The 17,436-nt window shown below is 41.1% G+C and overlaps 1 protein-coding gene across 6 annotated transcripts in view; it reads right to left on the bottom strand.

Moving 5' to 3' along the window:
- Positions 1-17,436, bottom strand: part of FGFR2 (fibroblast growth factor receptor 2) — an 85,878-nt gene that overhangs the window by 28,629 nt on the left and 39,813 nt on the right. For 5 of the 6 annotated variants that reach the window (XM_065638467.1, XM_065638465.1, XM_065638468.1 and 2 more), the window contains 2 exons: positions 3,704-3,894; positions 2,692-2,839 (listed from right to left, as the gene is read on the bottom strand). In XM_065638467.1, the coding sequence (XP_065494539.1) occupies positions 2,692-2,839; positions 3,704-3,894 (339 nt within the window). Of the gene's footprint in view, positions 1-916; positions 1,062-2,691; positions 2,840-3,703; positions 3,895-17,436 lie in introns of all 6 variants that reach the window. The other variant, XM_065638470.1, reaches the window with a different exon arrangement.

Raw genomic sequence — 17,436 nt, 5'->3', positions numbered from 1 at the left:
TCTGTGGAAAGTGGGAACGTTTCACTCCCGTAACATGAACCTCAGCAATATGCACATGCAGGTTTTGTACCTTTTACTTAGGATTAACAATTAATAAACAGTAAGCACAAGATGACCCAGCAAACGTCAGGTGTTTCATGTTTTTTCAAAGGAACTCCTCAGGCAGTTGCCAACAGTTACAAATGAGAAAATTTGACTAGCGTCAAAACCAACTACGGTTACATTTTCTAACAGCTGATAATAATTTCCAGGCAATAAAGCACATTGATGTTTGTTTCTTTTAAGGACAGAAACATCATCAACCCCAGAACAGCAAGACATGCTTTGCAGTAAAAGCAAATGACTACTTGTTTTCTTAGAGCATGCAATGTTTAAAGATGCACAGAGCCGATTCCCAAGATATGGAAGGCACTGCTTCTGTACACAATCCATTGGCATCAAAATTAGAATTTCCATAAGAGATTTGGGTGATAGATAAGAGCAAATTTAAGCACACTAAATAGTACTTTGGTGAACCAATACATGATTGTGGCCCAATTAGTCTCAAAGCTTCATAAGAAACTTCGAATTTCCTCCTCTTGAAAAATTTTACAATGATTAACGTGCTGATTTTCAGTTATCTCACTGAAGCGCTAAGGAAACACAGCTCCTTAGCATTTCTGATGAATGTTTAACAGATGTAAAAATATTTCAACTGAGTGCAATAGGCATTCCCCCCACACACCCTTTTTTACTGTTATTGTTAGGTTTTTGGAGTTGCAAACACATGACAATTGATTGGCTCGAGATAACTGTGTTTAAAAAAAAAAAATCATTGTAAAAGTCCTTTTCTGAGACAGAAGCCGTGCTAATTCTGCAGCAATCAACAAGGGGAAAATAAAAAGAGGAAAAACCACGGAAAGAGAGCAGTGTATACCTGGCAGAACTGTCAACCATGCAGTGTGAAAGGATATCCCAATAGAATTACCCGCCAAGCATGTATACTCCCCAGCATCCTCAAAAGTTACATTCCGTATATAGAGAACCTCAATTTCTTTGTCCGTAGTGTTAACACCGGCAGCCTAGAAAAAAAACAGAAGAGGGAAGCAAAAGAAAAAGCTAGACATTGAGAGAATTCTTGTGGATAGGGAGATGGAGCCACGGGGCTTTGCACTTTGTAAAGGCAGAGGTGTAGAGAGGCAAAGCTCCTTCCCCATCCACAATCCCTCGTCCAAAAGGCGTTTACCAACAGGTCCCAGCTCACCTCAGAAAGTAATCAACACCCTTCACCAGACCTCGACTCACCACCTAGACATGCATGCAATCAAACCACATGGAAAAATTAACCCACAGAGCTTTTTTTTTTTCTGCTTTTTTCTTTATTTTTAATGAAAGGAAGTTGAAAGAAAAACAAAGAAAAAACAAAGTAGGACAGAATGCGGAATCCTTCCACATGTAGTTACCTGTTTCAGCGGAAAGAATTTACTATAAAAATATACTCTGAAAGCGTTAAAAAACACTAGGTAAATTCTGCTCCAATGGACATAACTTAATACCTGTTTTGAGCAGTGTATGGTCCTTGCATCATCCACTGCACTACACTTAAATATTGTACAGTGTGCGGTGTTGCCCAATCTCAGTTTAATCAGAAGCCTGGTAATATCTGGTGGCTTGATTAGAAGCACAGTGGAGAGAGTAGGAAGGTAGCTCAGGTCTTGTTCAAAAAAGACCGGTTATGGCTCTCAGAAATGTGGAGAAAGACTGGGCCCTAAAGGGTCAAAAACCATGTGGTGGAAATAAAATATATTTTTCTAAATCTTAGAGATTTTAATAATAATAATCAGAAGGTTTTTTCCGGTCTCCTTCCAGACTCGTTAAATCACCGGCTTGACAAAGTCATCACGCACAAAACCAACCACTGTACCAGTGATTATCTAAACTCATAGAACTAGAGTAAATCTTAGACCTGGAACTTTCCAGCCGTCCCAGGATGAGCACAGCCGGGAATCAGCGTCAAGGCCTCTGTGATGCGGATTTAGAGAAATTTTTTGTTTGCTGCTTTTTGTCTCTGTTCTGTTCAAAAATGTTACTTTGGAATACATGATGAGGGAATGAACACATTTTTACAAGACCACTTTAAAGTAAATTTACTTGTGAGTTGTAGTCGCGCTGTTGCCAGTCTTTATTGCTATTAACGGGTTATTACCCAGTTAATAACAGGTGAATAGCAACTGGAAAACCCTCCCACCCTGCACAGTCACAGGCGACGTGGGAAGTTATGAGTAAACTGACGTGACTTATACCTCAGTGGGTATGTATGTGAACATTTCATATATATATATACACACACGTATGTATATATATAAATATACACTAATTAGGTTGTAATTACATTGTTCAATAAGTATCTTATATGTGAATGGCAAAGTATGTAGAATCAACTAACAACAAAACTGGACGTAAACACACAGACACAAAGACACCAAACACAAGAGAAGACAAAGATCAGCTTCAGAAACCAGTGCTTATGGTGCACACAGAATATTGTGGGAATTTTTCCATGGCTGCTGGTGTAAGACCAGTTGCATCACCGAAGGAGGATTACACATAGACCACAAGGCCAAAGAGTTATCCTACAAGCTGCCTGCAGTCTCCCAAAGCACCATTTTTTTCCAGCTTCCACATCCAGCTTGCTTTAAAAAACAGTGTTACCTTGTATACTCGGCAGAACAGAGAGCCAGGCAGACTGGTTGGCCTCCCCTATATAATTGGAGACCTTACAAATATATTCTCCAGCGTCCGCCTCTGTCACATTGTACAGTGTCAGCACTTCAGCATTGGAACTATTTATCCCCGAATGCTAGAATAGACCAATAACACAGGAGAACAATGTCACTGCTGCCCAAAACGGACACCGATCTGTCTATGGTCCCACCACCAACACATCATAAGAATACGCCTTCCACTTCATACAGGTATCAGCACCAAAACATCAAGGGTTTGTTTATTTTTTGTTGTTGTTGTTTGCTTTTTTTCTTAAATACGAAGCATCACACAAGGAGTTAGAAAACAGCAGAGTGAGGGGAAAAAAGCACCTGGGCTGGTGATTTCCACCAACTGCGTGGAACAAGATAGTATCGAGCTGGCCGACCCGCCTGCGAATGCAATAAGTTTTGCAAAGCCACCCAGTTCGGAAAACTCTGGAGTTTCCCTGGTCGGGTTTACTCAAAACGCCCGCGGCAGGAATGACGCCACCGATACACTGGCAAAAAATGGGACATCTCGGCAGGCTCAGCATCCAGAAAACCCAACCCTGCCAACAAGCATTTGGCAGCAGGTGTCACGTTACTTTGAAATAAAGAGGCTGAAAAAATGTGAAAGAAATGGAATAGATTGTCTTGGGTATGTTTTGGATGCGTTCTACCCATACATAAATGTCAATGATGTTCTTTAAGAGGGTTTTCATTTTTTTCTGAATAAGTCATGCCTGAAACATTTACAGATAAAGGACTTCATGGATGTAAAAAAAAGAATAAAACCGCATCTATAGGCTGCACAATTAGCATTTAGACAATCAAATATTTATCTAGCTCATTATTTCATTTGTAACACAAACACTTCCATTTTCAAAGGAAGTTCAGATCTCAAAATCCTTGGATTTACACCAAATAAATTCAGCACTTTGAAGAAGTCATCACCATCGCCAGCATCTGTAAAGCCTCACCTTTAAAACCTGAAGATAGGGCAGCCCATCTGGTCCGTATTTACTGCCATTCTTCTCTACGTGTTTTATCCACTGAATATGAGGCTGAGCATCGCTGTAGACCTTGCAGACGAACTCGACGTCCCCTCCGACGACTGCGGAGGCATTTGCTGGGAGGCCAGCCTGGAGGATGGGTCTGTGCGGGGATCGCTCTGTTCAGGACGGGAGGGGGACGAGAAGGAGCGAGAGAGAGAGAGAGAGAAATAAAGATGCCTAAATAAGAAGAGCTGCCAAGAAAACCGTAAGTGAACTCGAGCCAAAAAGCCCTGTAAGCTTGTTGGCTGACTCCTCCGAAATAACACTGCAGCCAAAACGTATAACAAAAACTACAGTTCAAAGGAGATGACTCGAGCGCTACACTTGTAATATAAAGAATAGCTATTTGGGGGGGAGGGGAGAAACCGTGCTTAAAAACTTTAAGCATTTGTCATAGTTCAACTCAGCAAGAATTTAGTAAAATATCTTCCTTTTTTAATTTTTTTTTTTGAGCTATTGTAGTAAGTACCTCTGAGTTTTAAAACATTCTAATCGGACTAAACCTCTACAAACTAAGAAGATTATTGATAAATTTTAAAAATTCACTGATGTATTAAAATAAACCAAAGGGAATTTCTCAAAACCAGCAGCAGAAGCCTCAGCACTGAAGCTCCTGGTGCAGGATGCCCATAGCAAACAGCTTCTTGACTCTTCAAAACGCTCTGACAAGTGCTCCCACAATAACTGCTCTCTGCTTTACCCAAACACAGCAGCAGGAATAAAGTTTGTTCTTATTCTGAGCAACGCAAGGAAATACAGAATTCTCCGGAAAACCGTAGTGTATTTAATCTGAGCCAACAGAGCTTTTAATCTATGCACCTGCTTAACCATTTATCAAATGTTCTTGCTCAAGGTCATATCACTGAATATACCAAGTGCACCCTGTATCTTCTGGGTACCCAGAGAGTCACTGTAGCTGGCGTTCCCAGCCCAATTTTGTTGATGTGATATACACAGTATTTGGGCAAAGTGTCAATGGGAGCTTCATCCTCAGCTATGACAGCGAGGCAGCTTTCCATCACCCTCACTAAGCCCAATTTAAAAGATACTAAAATCTTCTGCCCTCCAAGGCCACCAACAGCCTATTTTTGTTGGACAAGGCAAGTGGGCAAAGCATAAAAACTTTTCATTCAAACATTTCATAAGCGAAAGTCTTCTAAATGATGGCCTTCGTTACCAAATTTCTCTATTATTCAGTGAGTGGGATGGACACTGTCACCCTTCCCAGAAAACCTTTGGAGAGCTGCAGTTTCATCAGCCTCACTGGGAACTCAGCACCCTCTTCATGCAAACTTAATTCTGTTTCTTTTTCTAAGAAATCAAAGCTAATACTGACCTACATATATTACATACTTTCAACCTACAAATTGGAAGTGAAACACCCACTGCCCAGCCCCCTCTCCCCTACTCCAGGAATGATTTCAAAGATAAGTAAAAACCAGTGGACCTAAATATTTATTTTTAGAGGCCATACACTGTACAAGCTTTGACATTACGAGCCAAATCAACTGTATTTCAAACCAAGCAGTCCTTCTTGAACATACTAGTTGCCAATAAACTGTTTCACAAGCAAACATTGCGAGTGTAATAGCAAATAATGATGCCCAAGGAACAATGGGATCTTTTATACAGTCCAATATATCTGGCATGCGGCAAACATCTACTGGGAATTTATTCACTGAGGCTACACTGGCAGCATACTACAAAGCAGCAGTCTCATTTTACTTGTGGCAAAAGTGCATTTTTGTTGCAGTTATTAAATTATTGCATGGCTATATGTGTCATTTTCAAAGATCTAGGAACAGTTTAGTATTTTTTAATTTGTAAATTACAGTAGAACATATAAATTATTATTTTACAGTTCTGGAGAGAACTTTTAGTTTCTCACCTTATACTAAATAAGCTCTAATTCCATCTCCCTCCCTCCTTCATTTGGGTACAAAAACGGCAAGCAAAAATCTCTCTTTAATAGAAACCTTACACCATCTTCCAAAACTTATTACAGCTGCCTTCAGTATAAAATGAAACCTTAGAGAATGTTATTTAAAATGTTTTTTAGGAGTCAGTAGGCCTCATGTTTCATTTCTCCACATCAGGGTTTGATTTCCTTTGTGACCTTATACTCTGCCCTTAAACAAACCAGAGAACGAGGCCCAAAACATCTTGGAAAAGTTCCTACTATGCCAGCATCAACACACAAAACGTGTTTAGTTTATCCCGATAGCCATCAATGATTTAATCTTTTATTGATGACTGTCAAACGTTTCCTCTACTGAAAAACAAGAGGCAAAGCAAAGGAGTAAAAGCAAAGTTCTTACACTCTTGGTCTCAAATTCCTTTTAAAAAATCAAATAAAGTGTGTGCGTATGTATAGGTAAGGCATTTGTGAAATTTCTTCTCTAAGGGTAAATGTGTTAAAAACAAATTTTAGTCGCCCTCCGACATATGGAGCAATGATTAGTGTTCGTCAGCTCCCCCGCTTCAGCAGGGGGGAGTATTCCTGTGCCCACACATGCAAACAGCACAGAAAAACACAATCATCACGATGCACATTCAGCAGAATTTCATGACAATCCTGGAATCCAATACCACAATACATATACTCTGTATTGGGGAAAAAAATAAATATGGAGAAACTTCCACTAACTACAAATGACCAAGTATAATTCTGCATAGTATCATCTCTTGGTAATCATAATTTCAGGATGTCACCCTGTCTTTGATATTTCTCTGCAAATCCAACACATCTAAGGACTCTGCTAAAGCATTGGTACTGTCGGAACCACATTCATAAATCTTACATCACTATTTAGCCTTTAAAATACAAGCCTTACATTTGTACACTGATATCATCACTCAAACAACTGGCCACACTAATATCAGATGGAAATGGTTTGTTTTGGTTTGGTTTTTTAATGAAAACTAGCAAAAGAGTCAAAGTTGCCTCAAAAAAAATCTTAAAGGCTGGTGAAATTAATTTTATCATTTGCATTTCATAACCCAATAATTATAATCAGGATCATTGTTAAACCATAGTGATCATATGTATCTCTAGTTATTTAACGCAGACAAACAATATTTTCATACGAAACAAGCTGGCAACCAAGCATCAAGCTCGGTAGCCCTGCTGATTTCAATATTTCCCTCGTTCATTAATACTGAATTGAATCAGAACCTCAAGAAATAAATCTTTGCTATTTGACCACTGAAATTTTAGTGTTTCACTGCTAACACAACACGTTTAAAAAAAATGTCAACAGCCCAAGCTATAATACAGAAAATCACCCCATAGATTAACTGTCTTCAACCATACTAAATACTACAGCATAAAGACCATAAATAGTAGATACTAATATTATTACCATAAATATTAGTTACTTGGTGACCTACATACAGATCTACAGGGGTTTCATAGATATGCCCTGCTTTCTTAAAAAGACTTCCCTGGTTCAACTGAAATGTAATGGATGCTTAAGATTGAATGTAATGGACGTTTTAAAAATGTTTAAAATTTAAACAAAAAAAAAAGTATATTGATCTGAAAGTTATTGAGCCAAACAGACACCAATTTGGTTTCTCCAATTTGCAGCTTAGATACAAAAACAAGAACATCCCCGTTTGAGGAGTCAATTATCTACAAAAGGCAGAGCAAGAATGATGGCTCACATGAGGAATATCACATTCAAGGCTATAAGCATCTAAATTTTACACCACCATAAAAGTGCCCAGGACTTGAGCATTTCTACTCAAGAGTTCTGCTTATCTATAGACAAACAGACTCACTATCTGAAAAGACGACTGACAAAGAGACCTGCCCAATGGCTTAGAACAAACAGTCATTTAGCCTGTTAATGTTAAAACTTCAGAAAACTGCAAAGAATCCAGGAAAGCTGGAAAATCCCAAATTTCCTAAAAACTGGCACAATGGAGGAAGCTGCCCAGGAAGCTCCCAGCCCTGCAGGATGCCTGGAGACAGGTGGGAGTCCATCCTGCCACAGATGATGGAGAAATGACTGGAAGGACTATCCTGGAAATGACTACTGGAGCCCACACACCACACCAGGAGGTCCTGAGAATTAGCTCTTTAAGAAGGTTCAGTCTCTGGGCAGGTGGTTCCTACAGAAGGGCCTCATCTCTCCCCCATCCTCAGCTTTATCTCCTCCAATATTTTTTGCTGAGCAGCTGCAGCCAATACAGAGGGAAATCAGAGAGCAGAGAGACAAGAAAGTCATGAAGCAGACGCATGAGAAGAAGATGCTGGAGTATGGATGCAGGTGATGGGGCCAAAATCCAAGTGTCACAGCCAACAGAGACCAGAATATCCAATCCCACCACACTGGTCCTAAGACAGGGGGTCTCGGGATGCAAAAACTGCGGGAAGAGAGGCCGCTCACTGAGCACACTGGTGGATGGAAGATGTAGGACAGGATCTGCTGTTGCCAGAGGCCGAAGTAAAGCACATTGTGACTGAAAGAGTGGTTCTGCCACTACTGGGGTGCCTTGGCAGGGAGAGGAGACAATAACCCCGGAAGGGTTGAGCTCCAGGGCCCATCCTGAGGCCAAGTCTCCTTAGCAACCTGGCTGTGCCAGGGGCTGAGAAGAGCTCCAGTAATTGTCTATCCAAGCCTCCTTGTCACCCTAGCACAGACAGTTCAGGACCTTTCATGGGAGCTAAAAGCCAGAACCAAAGCCCATTCAAGTCAGAGGAAAAACTCACATGGAATTCAATGGGCTTTGGATAAGGCATTTGATTCATTTAAAAAAAAAAAAAAAATGAAAACTACTCTTATTTTCTCCTTTGAATGTGCTTGTTTCCTCTCCTTGAAAATGTGTGATTCAAGTGCAGGCTAGGAAAAGAAAAGCTGAATAGCAAATCCAAGACCAAACATGAGTTCTGGAGACAATGGAGAGATCCTCAGCTAAGTGGGGGGGGGGGGGGAGAGGGAGAAAAAATAGATTTAATTCTTTTCCACAATTTTTAATTAGATACATTTATCAGAGTCTTCAATACTAGTTTTGAAATGTTACTGACTCCTAAGGAGTCATCTTGACGGCTGCCACTGTGAAGTTACAGAGCGTTCCCTCAAATGATGCCTCTCAGTGCATCAGCAACTTTTCTGGATTGATAGCACCAGTAGAGATTTTGTGTATTCAGTCCTCACTGAATAAAAAATGAAGCAGTTCCAGCTGTCTCTCTGCTTAACTGAAAACACAGACCTGCCATGCCCTCTTCTTTACCTGCCCTGGTCAGCACAGCATGTTCAGTATTTTGCCTGCCTCTGAGCTCGGGAAGTCTTCAGCAGCAGTCTGGATGTTTGGTGAAAACACTCCCCATTCCCAAACGCCTTCCTTCCAGTTGCACGACATATGTTGCTTTGGAAGATGCTAATTATCCTGTAAATTATGGGCCTCAAAAGCACCCTTCAGAATTTTAGGCCAGATTGTAATCGCAGCCTCTTGCTCAGTTTTGGCTTAGCATCCCAAACTTGCAAGACAAAACAAAAACAAAACAAACAAACAAACAAAAATCACAGACTTTTCATCATATACTTGGACTGAAATATTTCTCCCCTGTGTTTCTTCTTCACCCACTATGCAGCACTCTTCCACCATTTCCACCGAGCCATGCCAATAACACAGGAGGTCCCTGAAGGCCACCAAGCTTAGGTAGAAGCACTGCTGATGAAGGAATATGTTGCTACATGGCTCTGTCCCCAAATTAACTGCAGATGTCTTCTCCTGTCCAACAATGCATCACATCTGGGTATTTCCTTGGCAGTTACTTTACAGACAGATGCATATCTGCCCAACATATCCCTCATGCCACCGAATGAACCATGGACAAGTCTCATGGAGTGGGAAGCCAGTAGCATCACCCATCTCTGGGATATCCAGAGCCCCCTCCTCATGTCCTCTTCCAAACCATACCCATGGGATGACCAAAACTGCTCCAACAGAAAATGGAGCTATATGCTAACTTCTCAGGTGACTTAACTGCTGCCTGGACTTGACGGGAGTGTGAAATCTCTCCGGTATAGCTCCAGCTTCCTAAGGGGCCAGCGTACCCTGCACCATCTCAAAGCTGAAATACCCTTTCTTCTCAGAAGTGGCACTAATGACCATTTCAGTCTCAGTCTGAGAGAACAACTCTCTCCACCTGTGCAAGTCACTGTCTCTGTGCTCAACTTTTGGCACCCTTATTGAGACTATACACATCCATACTGTTATTGCTGGCTCTGATGTTTTTTGGTGGTGTGGATAGCTACCGCTGGGTGAAGGCATTTGCTAAAACCACTGGGCCAACCACAGGATCGCTACATGTTCGGGCTAAATATCAACCATTAAAAGAAAGATTGTTTATCAATCCTTCACCATTGAGTGAAGACCTTTCAAGTTTCTGTCCTGCCCTAGCTGACAGCAAAGGAACCAGTTTGCAAGGACAGACACACAGATCACTGTCCTTCCTGAAAGATCCCACCTACATGAGCTGCAAATCTGGCCTTGATTCACAAGCACTCAGAGGCTGGATTAATTATTGCTCTCTGAATTAAGAGAGCTCTTTAGAGAAGAGTTCCAGAAGAGCCAAGGCATGAAGAATTGCAACTCAGATTTCTCTACAAATCCAGCATTATCCAAGTTCGTACAAAGGACCCGATGTGAAACTACACTTGCAATTCATACCCCTCGGTGGAGTGGTGTAGGAGGGGTCTAACCAAACAGATGTCAGAGTCCCCACAGGAATTTCCTTCTTCAAGGTAGCTTTCTACACATGGGCCAAGCCAAACCTTTGCTTCCTTTCTCCAGCAATAAGGAATTGCTTCTGGAGGCCTGTGCTCTATGAAATGCTGGAACGAAAACACTGCTAACTCCACTATTTGCTCCATGGCGTGGAGGAGTAACATTGAATGCTGGCTGTTCTTTCAAGAGATCAGAAACAACTGAGCAGGTGCGGGCAAAACGCCTCTAGTAATCAACGTCATACACTATATATACATGAGCCAGGAGCTGAGCAGCTTCTACCAGCTGCACGTCAGTTTGGTTTCCTTTCTGCATAATATGAAGCACTGCATGTTGTTTATGGCCAATTCAGAAGCGCTGCTGAACTGTCATGTTCCATTTATATGTACATACATACACACTCCTCAAATCATTGCCTCCTAGGTAATTTATACACGCCAAGGTAGCATCCACAGCAAGTTACAGACAATGCTCTCTTCCCAAGCTCTGCAAAATCAAAAGATGGGTTAAGGCTACAGTGAATAACAGATCACTGTCATTAAGCACTAAGAGATAAAGACCATCCCTGGCAAGGATGCTTGATAGAGAACAGGAGTCTTTCAGGCAGTCTAGCAGAGTAGCCTATGGATCAGACCAGCATTACCAGTGCTGATGAAATCATGCCTTACAAATTTTGGCATCTTTTATCAGCAGGCATTAGCCAACAAACGTTCACACTACTCAAAGTTCCTGTGCAGCAGGAGTCTCCATGTATAGCATTTCCTACTGGCCGAAAGCTACTTGAAGAAGCCACCTCAGTGGCCAAGAGCTCAAAGGGCTTTTGCTGCAGCTGGAGCTCCTGGCCCTCAGAAGTGAACCTGGTGAGCACTGGAGCAGGACAGGGGTCTGCTCATGCAGATGGGAGCGAGGAGATAACCTCCATAGCCACCTTCTAACCCGCTTTGTCCTCATATATAGAAGCCTTCTGTACAAACTTGAGGCACTTCTTTCTGCTGCTGTATCACACACTTCATCATTGCTGACTACTGGGCCCAAACGTCCATCTCTGCATTGGTTTGTGGACCAGTATCAGCACTCAGAACAAAGTGAGACAGCAGGGAACCAGACTCCATATATCCCCTGCTGTGACCAAATACTTACTCAAAAAATTAAGCATTTGAACACTGACTATTAAAGAATTTTCATTCTAAAGACTAAAATCTTGTCACAGACACCAGAAGCAGACTCAATTACTAGGTATAGAAAATACTTTGCCACCTCATCCAACTTCCTTGTGCCACCCAAGCCCTCCTACTTACTGAGGCCAGTCCAATAAAAGGCAGTGCCTTTTAAAAATCTTTATACAGAAACTAATCAGGTGTATTCAAACTCTTTCTCCTTGGCTTCACCACCTTCAACTCTGATTTAAAGCAATGGCACTTTTTTGTCCAGCAGGCAAAGCTCCCACTGATGTTATCCCATCTGTCTTTTTGGATAGTTCTACAGCACAGCTTCAGCTTGCTGTCCTATGTGCATTTTAGCTAAAATCCATCTTTGCATAACACATTTACAGAATAAGTTCATCTGTGCACCTCTTTCTCACATGGCAGTAAGCCAGGGAAAATAATGCAAGCAAGACTCGTGTATTTGGCTTGATACAAAGCCTGTTGATGTCAGTGAAAACAGTAGGGAAGAAAAAAAATCACAATCAGAACTAGTTAAAAGCTACCCTTCCAAATCACTCACGTATCAGAGGGTTAAAAGAGACACAAACATCCAGCAAGCTCGGGGCTATGGCAGGCAACGTGAATGTTCTTGTCTTAAAATGTGAAGTTATCAACAGGGTTTTAAGACCAGATTGTCCTTAAAGCAAAGCCCTATTGTCAAGCTGACATAGTGTGGGTTTCATCAGTCCCCTGGAGCAGAGAAGGTCATAGCAGCAAGAGTTGTACAGCACTGATCTTAGAGCTCACTTTCAGTATTCCTCACACAGGGCACGCATAAGCAAAAGCTTCATACATGTCTAGGCAAAGTGCAGAGAGGCCTTATTTTAGTGTGAAAAAACACGGGAAACAGAACAATGAGGAGCTGAAATTTTCATTGAAATTCTTTTCAGTGTACCCTAACAGAAAAAGGCTACAGGAGAACATGAAAAACAACTTGTGACTTCTCACAGACAAGTAGTAAAATTTTATTGTTCTGGCCGTTTCCAGAGACTGCATTAATTTTTACACCCAGGGATATCATCCTTTGTACTGTGCACAGCTCCCAGCTCAGCTGCTTTATAATAACCACAGACAATGCTGGGGTCCAGCATCGTTGGACTGGCCTCTCCAGTAGGCTCTGCCAAAAGTTTACCGTATGCCTGGCAAAGAGCATCTCTCCCACCGGGATGATGTCCTCTGCTAGCTGCAGGGGGTTTAACTCACCAGTGCACCCAGTGATGCCATAAAACACACTGTGGGACTTATTATTGCTGTTGTTATTGTCACCTGACTGCATATTTTTCATCCTCCAGATTTCCTTTCCTGAAAACAGCTTTGCCTTTAAAGCAAAATGGAAAAAAGATTATATAAACTTTTAAAAGCCCTCTTATACTTCTACACTTCTCCCCCTTTTCTTAGACAGTACTCTTGCTCTATTGAGCAAGGCAGGTGTGAAATTATCAGAAGGACTGTGATATTCTCCTGCCTCCCCTGACCGACCACACCTGGGCACAGGCTCTCAGGGCAGGACAGAAGCTCCAGCTCCCAGAGTTTCAATGCTCTGTGCTGGACCACCTTGGCTCAGCCTCAAGACACATCTAAGTTGGACCTCACTCAGCTTTTGGGCTTCCCTTCCCCAGTCATGAAGTCTGCTGTCACGTAGGGCCATGTCAGGAGGGGAGATCTCCCTCCATCAGGATCACACTCACTTCTGCAACACAGAATCCATAACCTGTTCTAAATGATGGACTGCATGCTGAAGATGACTGCTCTCGGAATGGCTCTGATGATACACATTTGTCATTATATTTCAAGTAATTCAGGTAAATCCAGGTAAAGCTTGCATGATGCAACAGCGTTCATAGCAAGCACTTAGGCTGGCCACGCTTGGACACACACTTTGTGCTCCAAAACAATAATTTTTTCCTCTGTTATTGCTACATCTCTTGACCTCTCTTCTGTACCCAAATTTTCCTGCCTTTCAGCGTACATTCCCAACAACCAGCTTCCTATAAAGCCAAGAGCTGGGAACACCGTGACTAGCAGCAGGTGCCAGAACTGCTTTCTGAGAAAATTTTGCTGAAGAATAGTGAGGGAAAAAAAGTCATTTGTTGAACTATTCATTCAAATGTAGACATAGGTGGCTTTCACAAACACCCTAGATAGTGCATTGGTACAGATATTAAAGGAAATGTACATTTGAAACCAACTGCTGAAATGAAATTATGTTGCTCAGTAATGCACATAATCCAATCTAGCAACAGAAACAATGCTGCAGATACAAACACTAACCAGTGCATGTGTATTCACTTGTAAATGCAGAATACATGAATTTAAGAGAAACTGGTTTGATAATCTGATTTATGACAGTGATTAACAATTCCTAAAAGTATATATAATTTCAGACTTTCATAAGCATCTAATAAAAATGGTAAAGACTAACTTTATTCCAACTAATATACACATTGAGTTCTTCACTCAGCTCGAATTCGGACACTATCAGTGTTTTTCTTTCATGAACAGTCAAAATTTCAACATGTTCATGCAACATTTAAAGAGCAACCTGAAAAGATAATATTTTATGTTTACAGAGCAGTTCAATATTCAAAGTGCTTAAAAAACCAGGATTTTTAACATAGCTTTTTATGTTTCAATGAAATAACTGCTGTTGAAGCTGCAACATGAGAATGGCAGTAATCCAAAGATGACCTACTGATTTAAAATCCTGAAAACCTGCAAAACACAGTCACCTCTGAATTTCAAGTCACGCAGTGATTTGTAGAGCAGTGAGAGAAGAGAATACCAATACAAAGTGCAATCTTTATTTTCTTAATAGCCATAGAATTACACGTTTTACTGATTTGTCCCCACTTTGGTACTGCCAGATCTCTCACTCTCTTACGTATCTCGCCCCTGCTACATCTCTTTTAATCCTGGTTTAATCCCCAAAACCACCAGTGTGGTGGCCTCAGGATTCATCTCACCCACCATGGGCAGTTATCCCACTGAAGCCACAGGACCCGTCCCACATGAAGAAATGCAGGTGCAAACTCCTCATTAATAAGGCAGACATGATTAATAACCTTGTGTTTGCCTTTAATATGGCTCATTCATCCAGTCTGTGTCACAGTTCATTTACAACTTTTCTATATTTGTTGCAACAAATCTTTTCTTTTTTCCTTTTTTTATTTCAAGATATAACTTTACTAATTTACTGCCAATTACACTGCCATTTTTCAGTAACAAAATTGTTAGAAAAGACTGGATGAGGTCAAACAGCACCTCTTATAGGCACAGAGATGGCTTTCGACGTGCTGATCGCACCTTTAACAAGACAACAGTCTTGTTAGCATCTTCAGACAACTCCTGCAAATTCCTACTTGCATTTCCATCAGTAGGACATGGCACAAATTAGAAGGCATGATTAAAAATGATAATGACAGGGCTGAAACAATATCCTGCTCATCACTCATCAAAAGAAAGAGAAATACCTGCCTTGGGGCTGTAATAAGACAGAAAGTGGGACGGGGAGACCAGTCCTCCCCCAGCAGACTCTGCAGGAAACATTCCAAACATGACAAATTCACTGTTCACCCAGCAGATGAAGTAATGACACTAGTATTTGTCCATAAAATTTAGCCAGACTACTCCAATGAAATCAGAAGCTTTAACGCTATAAAACTAGGGGGTTGGAATATTTTTACCTTATTAAGAAAGCGGAGGAAAAAAAAACACATAAGTTTTCATTTTCGCGTAGCTGAACCATCACACCACGGTCTTTGTTTTCAGGAGCGAGCCCCCACAGCCTCCAGCTCTAAACAATCCGCGTAATTCCTTCCCAGTTGCACACACCTTGCCAAAAGCCAAGTACCAGGTGTAAAGTCCACGCTCGGGCTTATCAGTACACTAAATAAAAATCTTCTTCCCTCTTGGCCTCACCAAATACCTGAGGGCGAGCATCAGAGTGGATTCCTTCGCGCTTCCAGCTCCTGTCTCATCATGTCCCATGCCGCAAGCTCTGGGCTGAAGACGTCAAGCCAAAGCTTGTCCGTGTAAAGACCCAGTCAACAAGCACATCTGCCAGCAGTGCAAGTTTAGGCTTGGTTTAACACCTACATTTAACTCCTACCAGACATTAGCGATGCAACGTCCAAGGCATGTATTTAGGTGGTGTCAGTTCCCTTTTTGTCTGTAACGTGAATCCTAAAAATATTTCTTTGGAAATCAAGGAACGTACCATAGTTAAGTCAAACTAATTCTGAGCTTTATTTTGACAAAACAAGACATGGCAAAAACAAAACAACAGTGCATGTGTTTTTATGAATTTGGGAATGATAAAATGGAAACTTGTCTTTAAAAAAAAAATATATATGTGTCTGTGCCATGTTCGCAGCCAGAGACTCAGAGAGCACATGAAAATCCAAAACGAAAACTGACTAGAAACAAAAGCAAAGTTATTTCTTCTGCCTAAACTAAAGGAAATATAAACAGTGAAGCACCAATAGCAAAAAGTTGATTCCATTTTAATCAGATTTCTTTCAATAACATGCTGTAAAAAGCAAGAGTAAAATTCATACCAAAGCTTTCTAAAACCTCCAAGATCTCAGCAAAAAAAAAGTGTTTTTCTGCACATCCATCAGTAAAACCACTCATACGTGAGATTTCTGGGGCAGAGGCCTTAAGCTGAGAGTCATTTAAAATGCCTCCTGGATGAGAAGTTATTCTCACACTGTTTTCATATGAAAATACGCATTACTGTTAAGGAACAACTGTGTGGTTCTCTGACACCTCTGGAGTTCACTCCTCAGTAACAAGAGCCAAAGGCATGGCTATTAGGTAAACTAGCAACTGGTCAAAGTACAGCTAAGCTGGCTGCAAAAGGACTTTAAAAAAAGTGGTAAGTTATGTTAATTTTTATAGTAAACAGCAGGGCTTTCTTACACGTTCTTGGAAGATGTGTTGTGCTATGGCAGCTGCTTATAAAACCCAGTGAATGAGGTAATGTGCCAAACTTCATCTGAAACCAAACCATCTTTTGTTTCCCTGATGACATTAAATAGGACAGAAATGGCTACCTGCACTAGGAGTGTTCAAAGACCAACCTTTTCTTTTTGCCTTTAAAATATAAATTCAATTAGTTACTTCTATGCTTAAGCAGAACTTCTGCTGAAATTGTACTGTAGCGATAATTGCTATTCAAGAATGATCTAATTATATACAAGTCTCAGTGGCTGCATTCCCACGTTGCTTCCTACAACCCGGATTCACTACAATACAACTTGTAAGTGAAAACCACATCGTTTGCAATCATCCTCCCTTAAGACTGCATGGCTTTCTATATGTTTAATGAGAATGGAGTTAGTCTATTAGTAACCTTACTATAAAAAAAAGTGAGTTTCTACCCACTGTTAAATACAGAGGAATAGAAAGGCACTTCAGTTGCATGTAAAAAAAAAAAAAAAACCAACAGCTGATGGGCTAAACCATACAAGGGAAAGAACATTCTTTTAATTAAGGTGCTGGATTAGGATTCAAGTACCAGCTTTGCTTTTTGGCTCTGCCACCAGCTTCCTGTGTGACCCAGGGCGAGAAACTTCATCGCCCCACAGCTCAGTTTTCCATCTATAAAATGGACGGTGACATTTCCTTCTCCCGCTCTCTCCGCATTTCGGCTGTGAGCAATTACTGCACGCTGGCACGTTGCCTTGGACAGTAAGTATCTGATATTAATTGAAG

The sequence above is a fragment of the Caloenas nicobarica genome, chromosome 7, assembly GCF_036013445.1.
Source record: "Caloenas nicobarica isolate bCalNic1 chromosome 7, bCalNic1.hap1, whole genome shotgun sequence".
Taxonomy (NCBI): domain Eukaryota; kingdom Metazoa; phylum Chordata; class Aves; order Columbiformes; family Columbidae; genus Caloenas; species Caloenas nicobarica.
The sequence above is the reverse complement of the archived record's forward strand: the minus strand, read 5'-3'. Positions and strand labels throughout refer to the sequence as shown.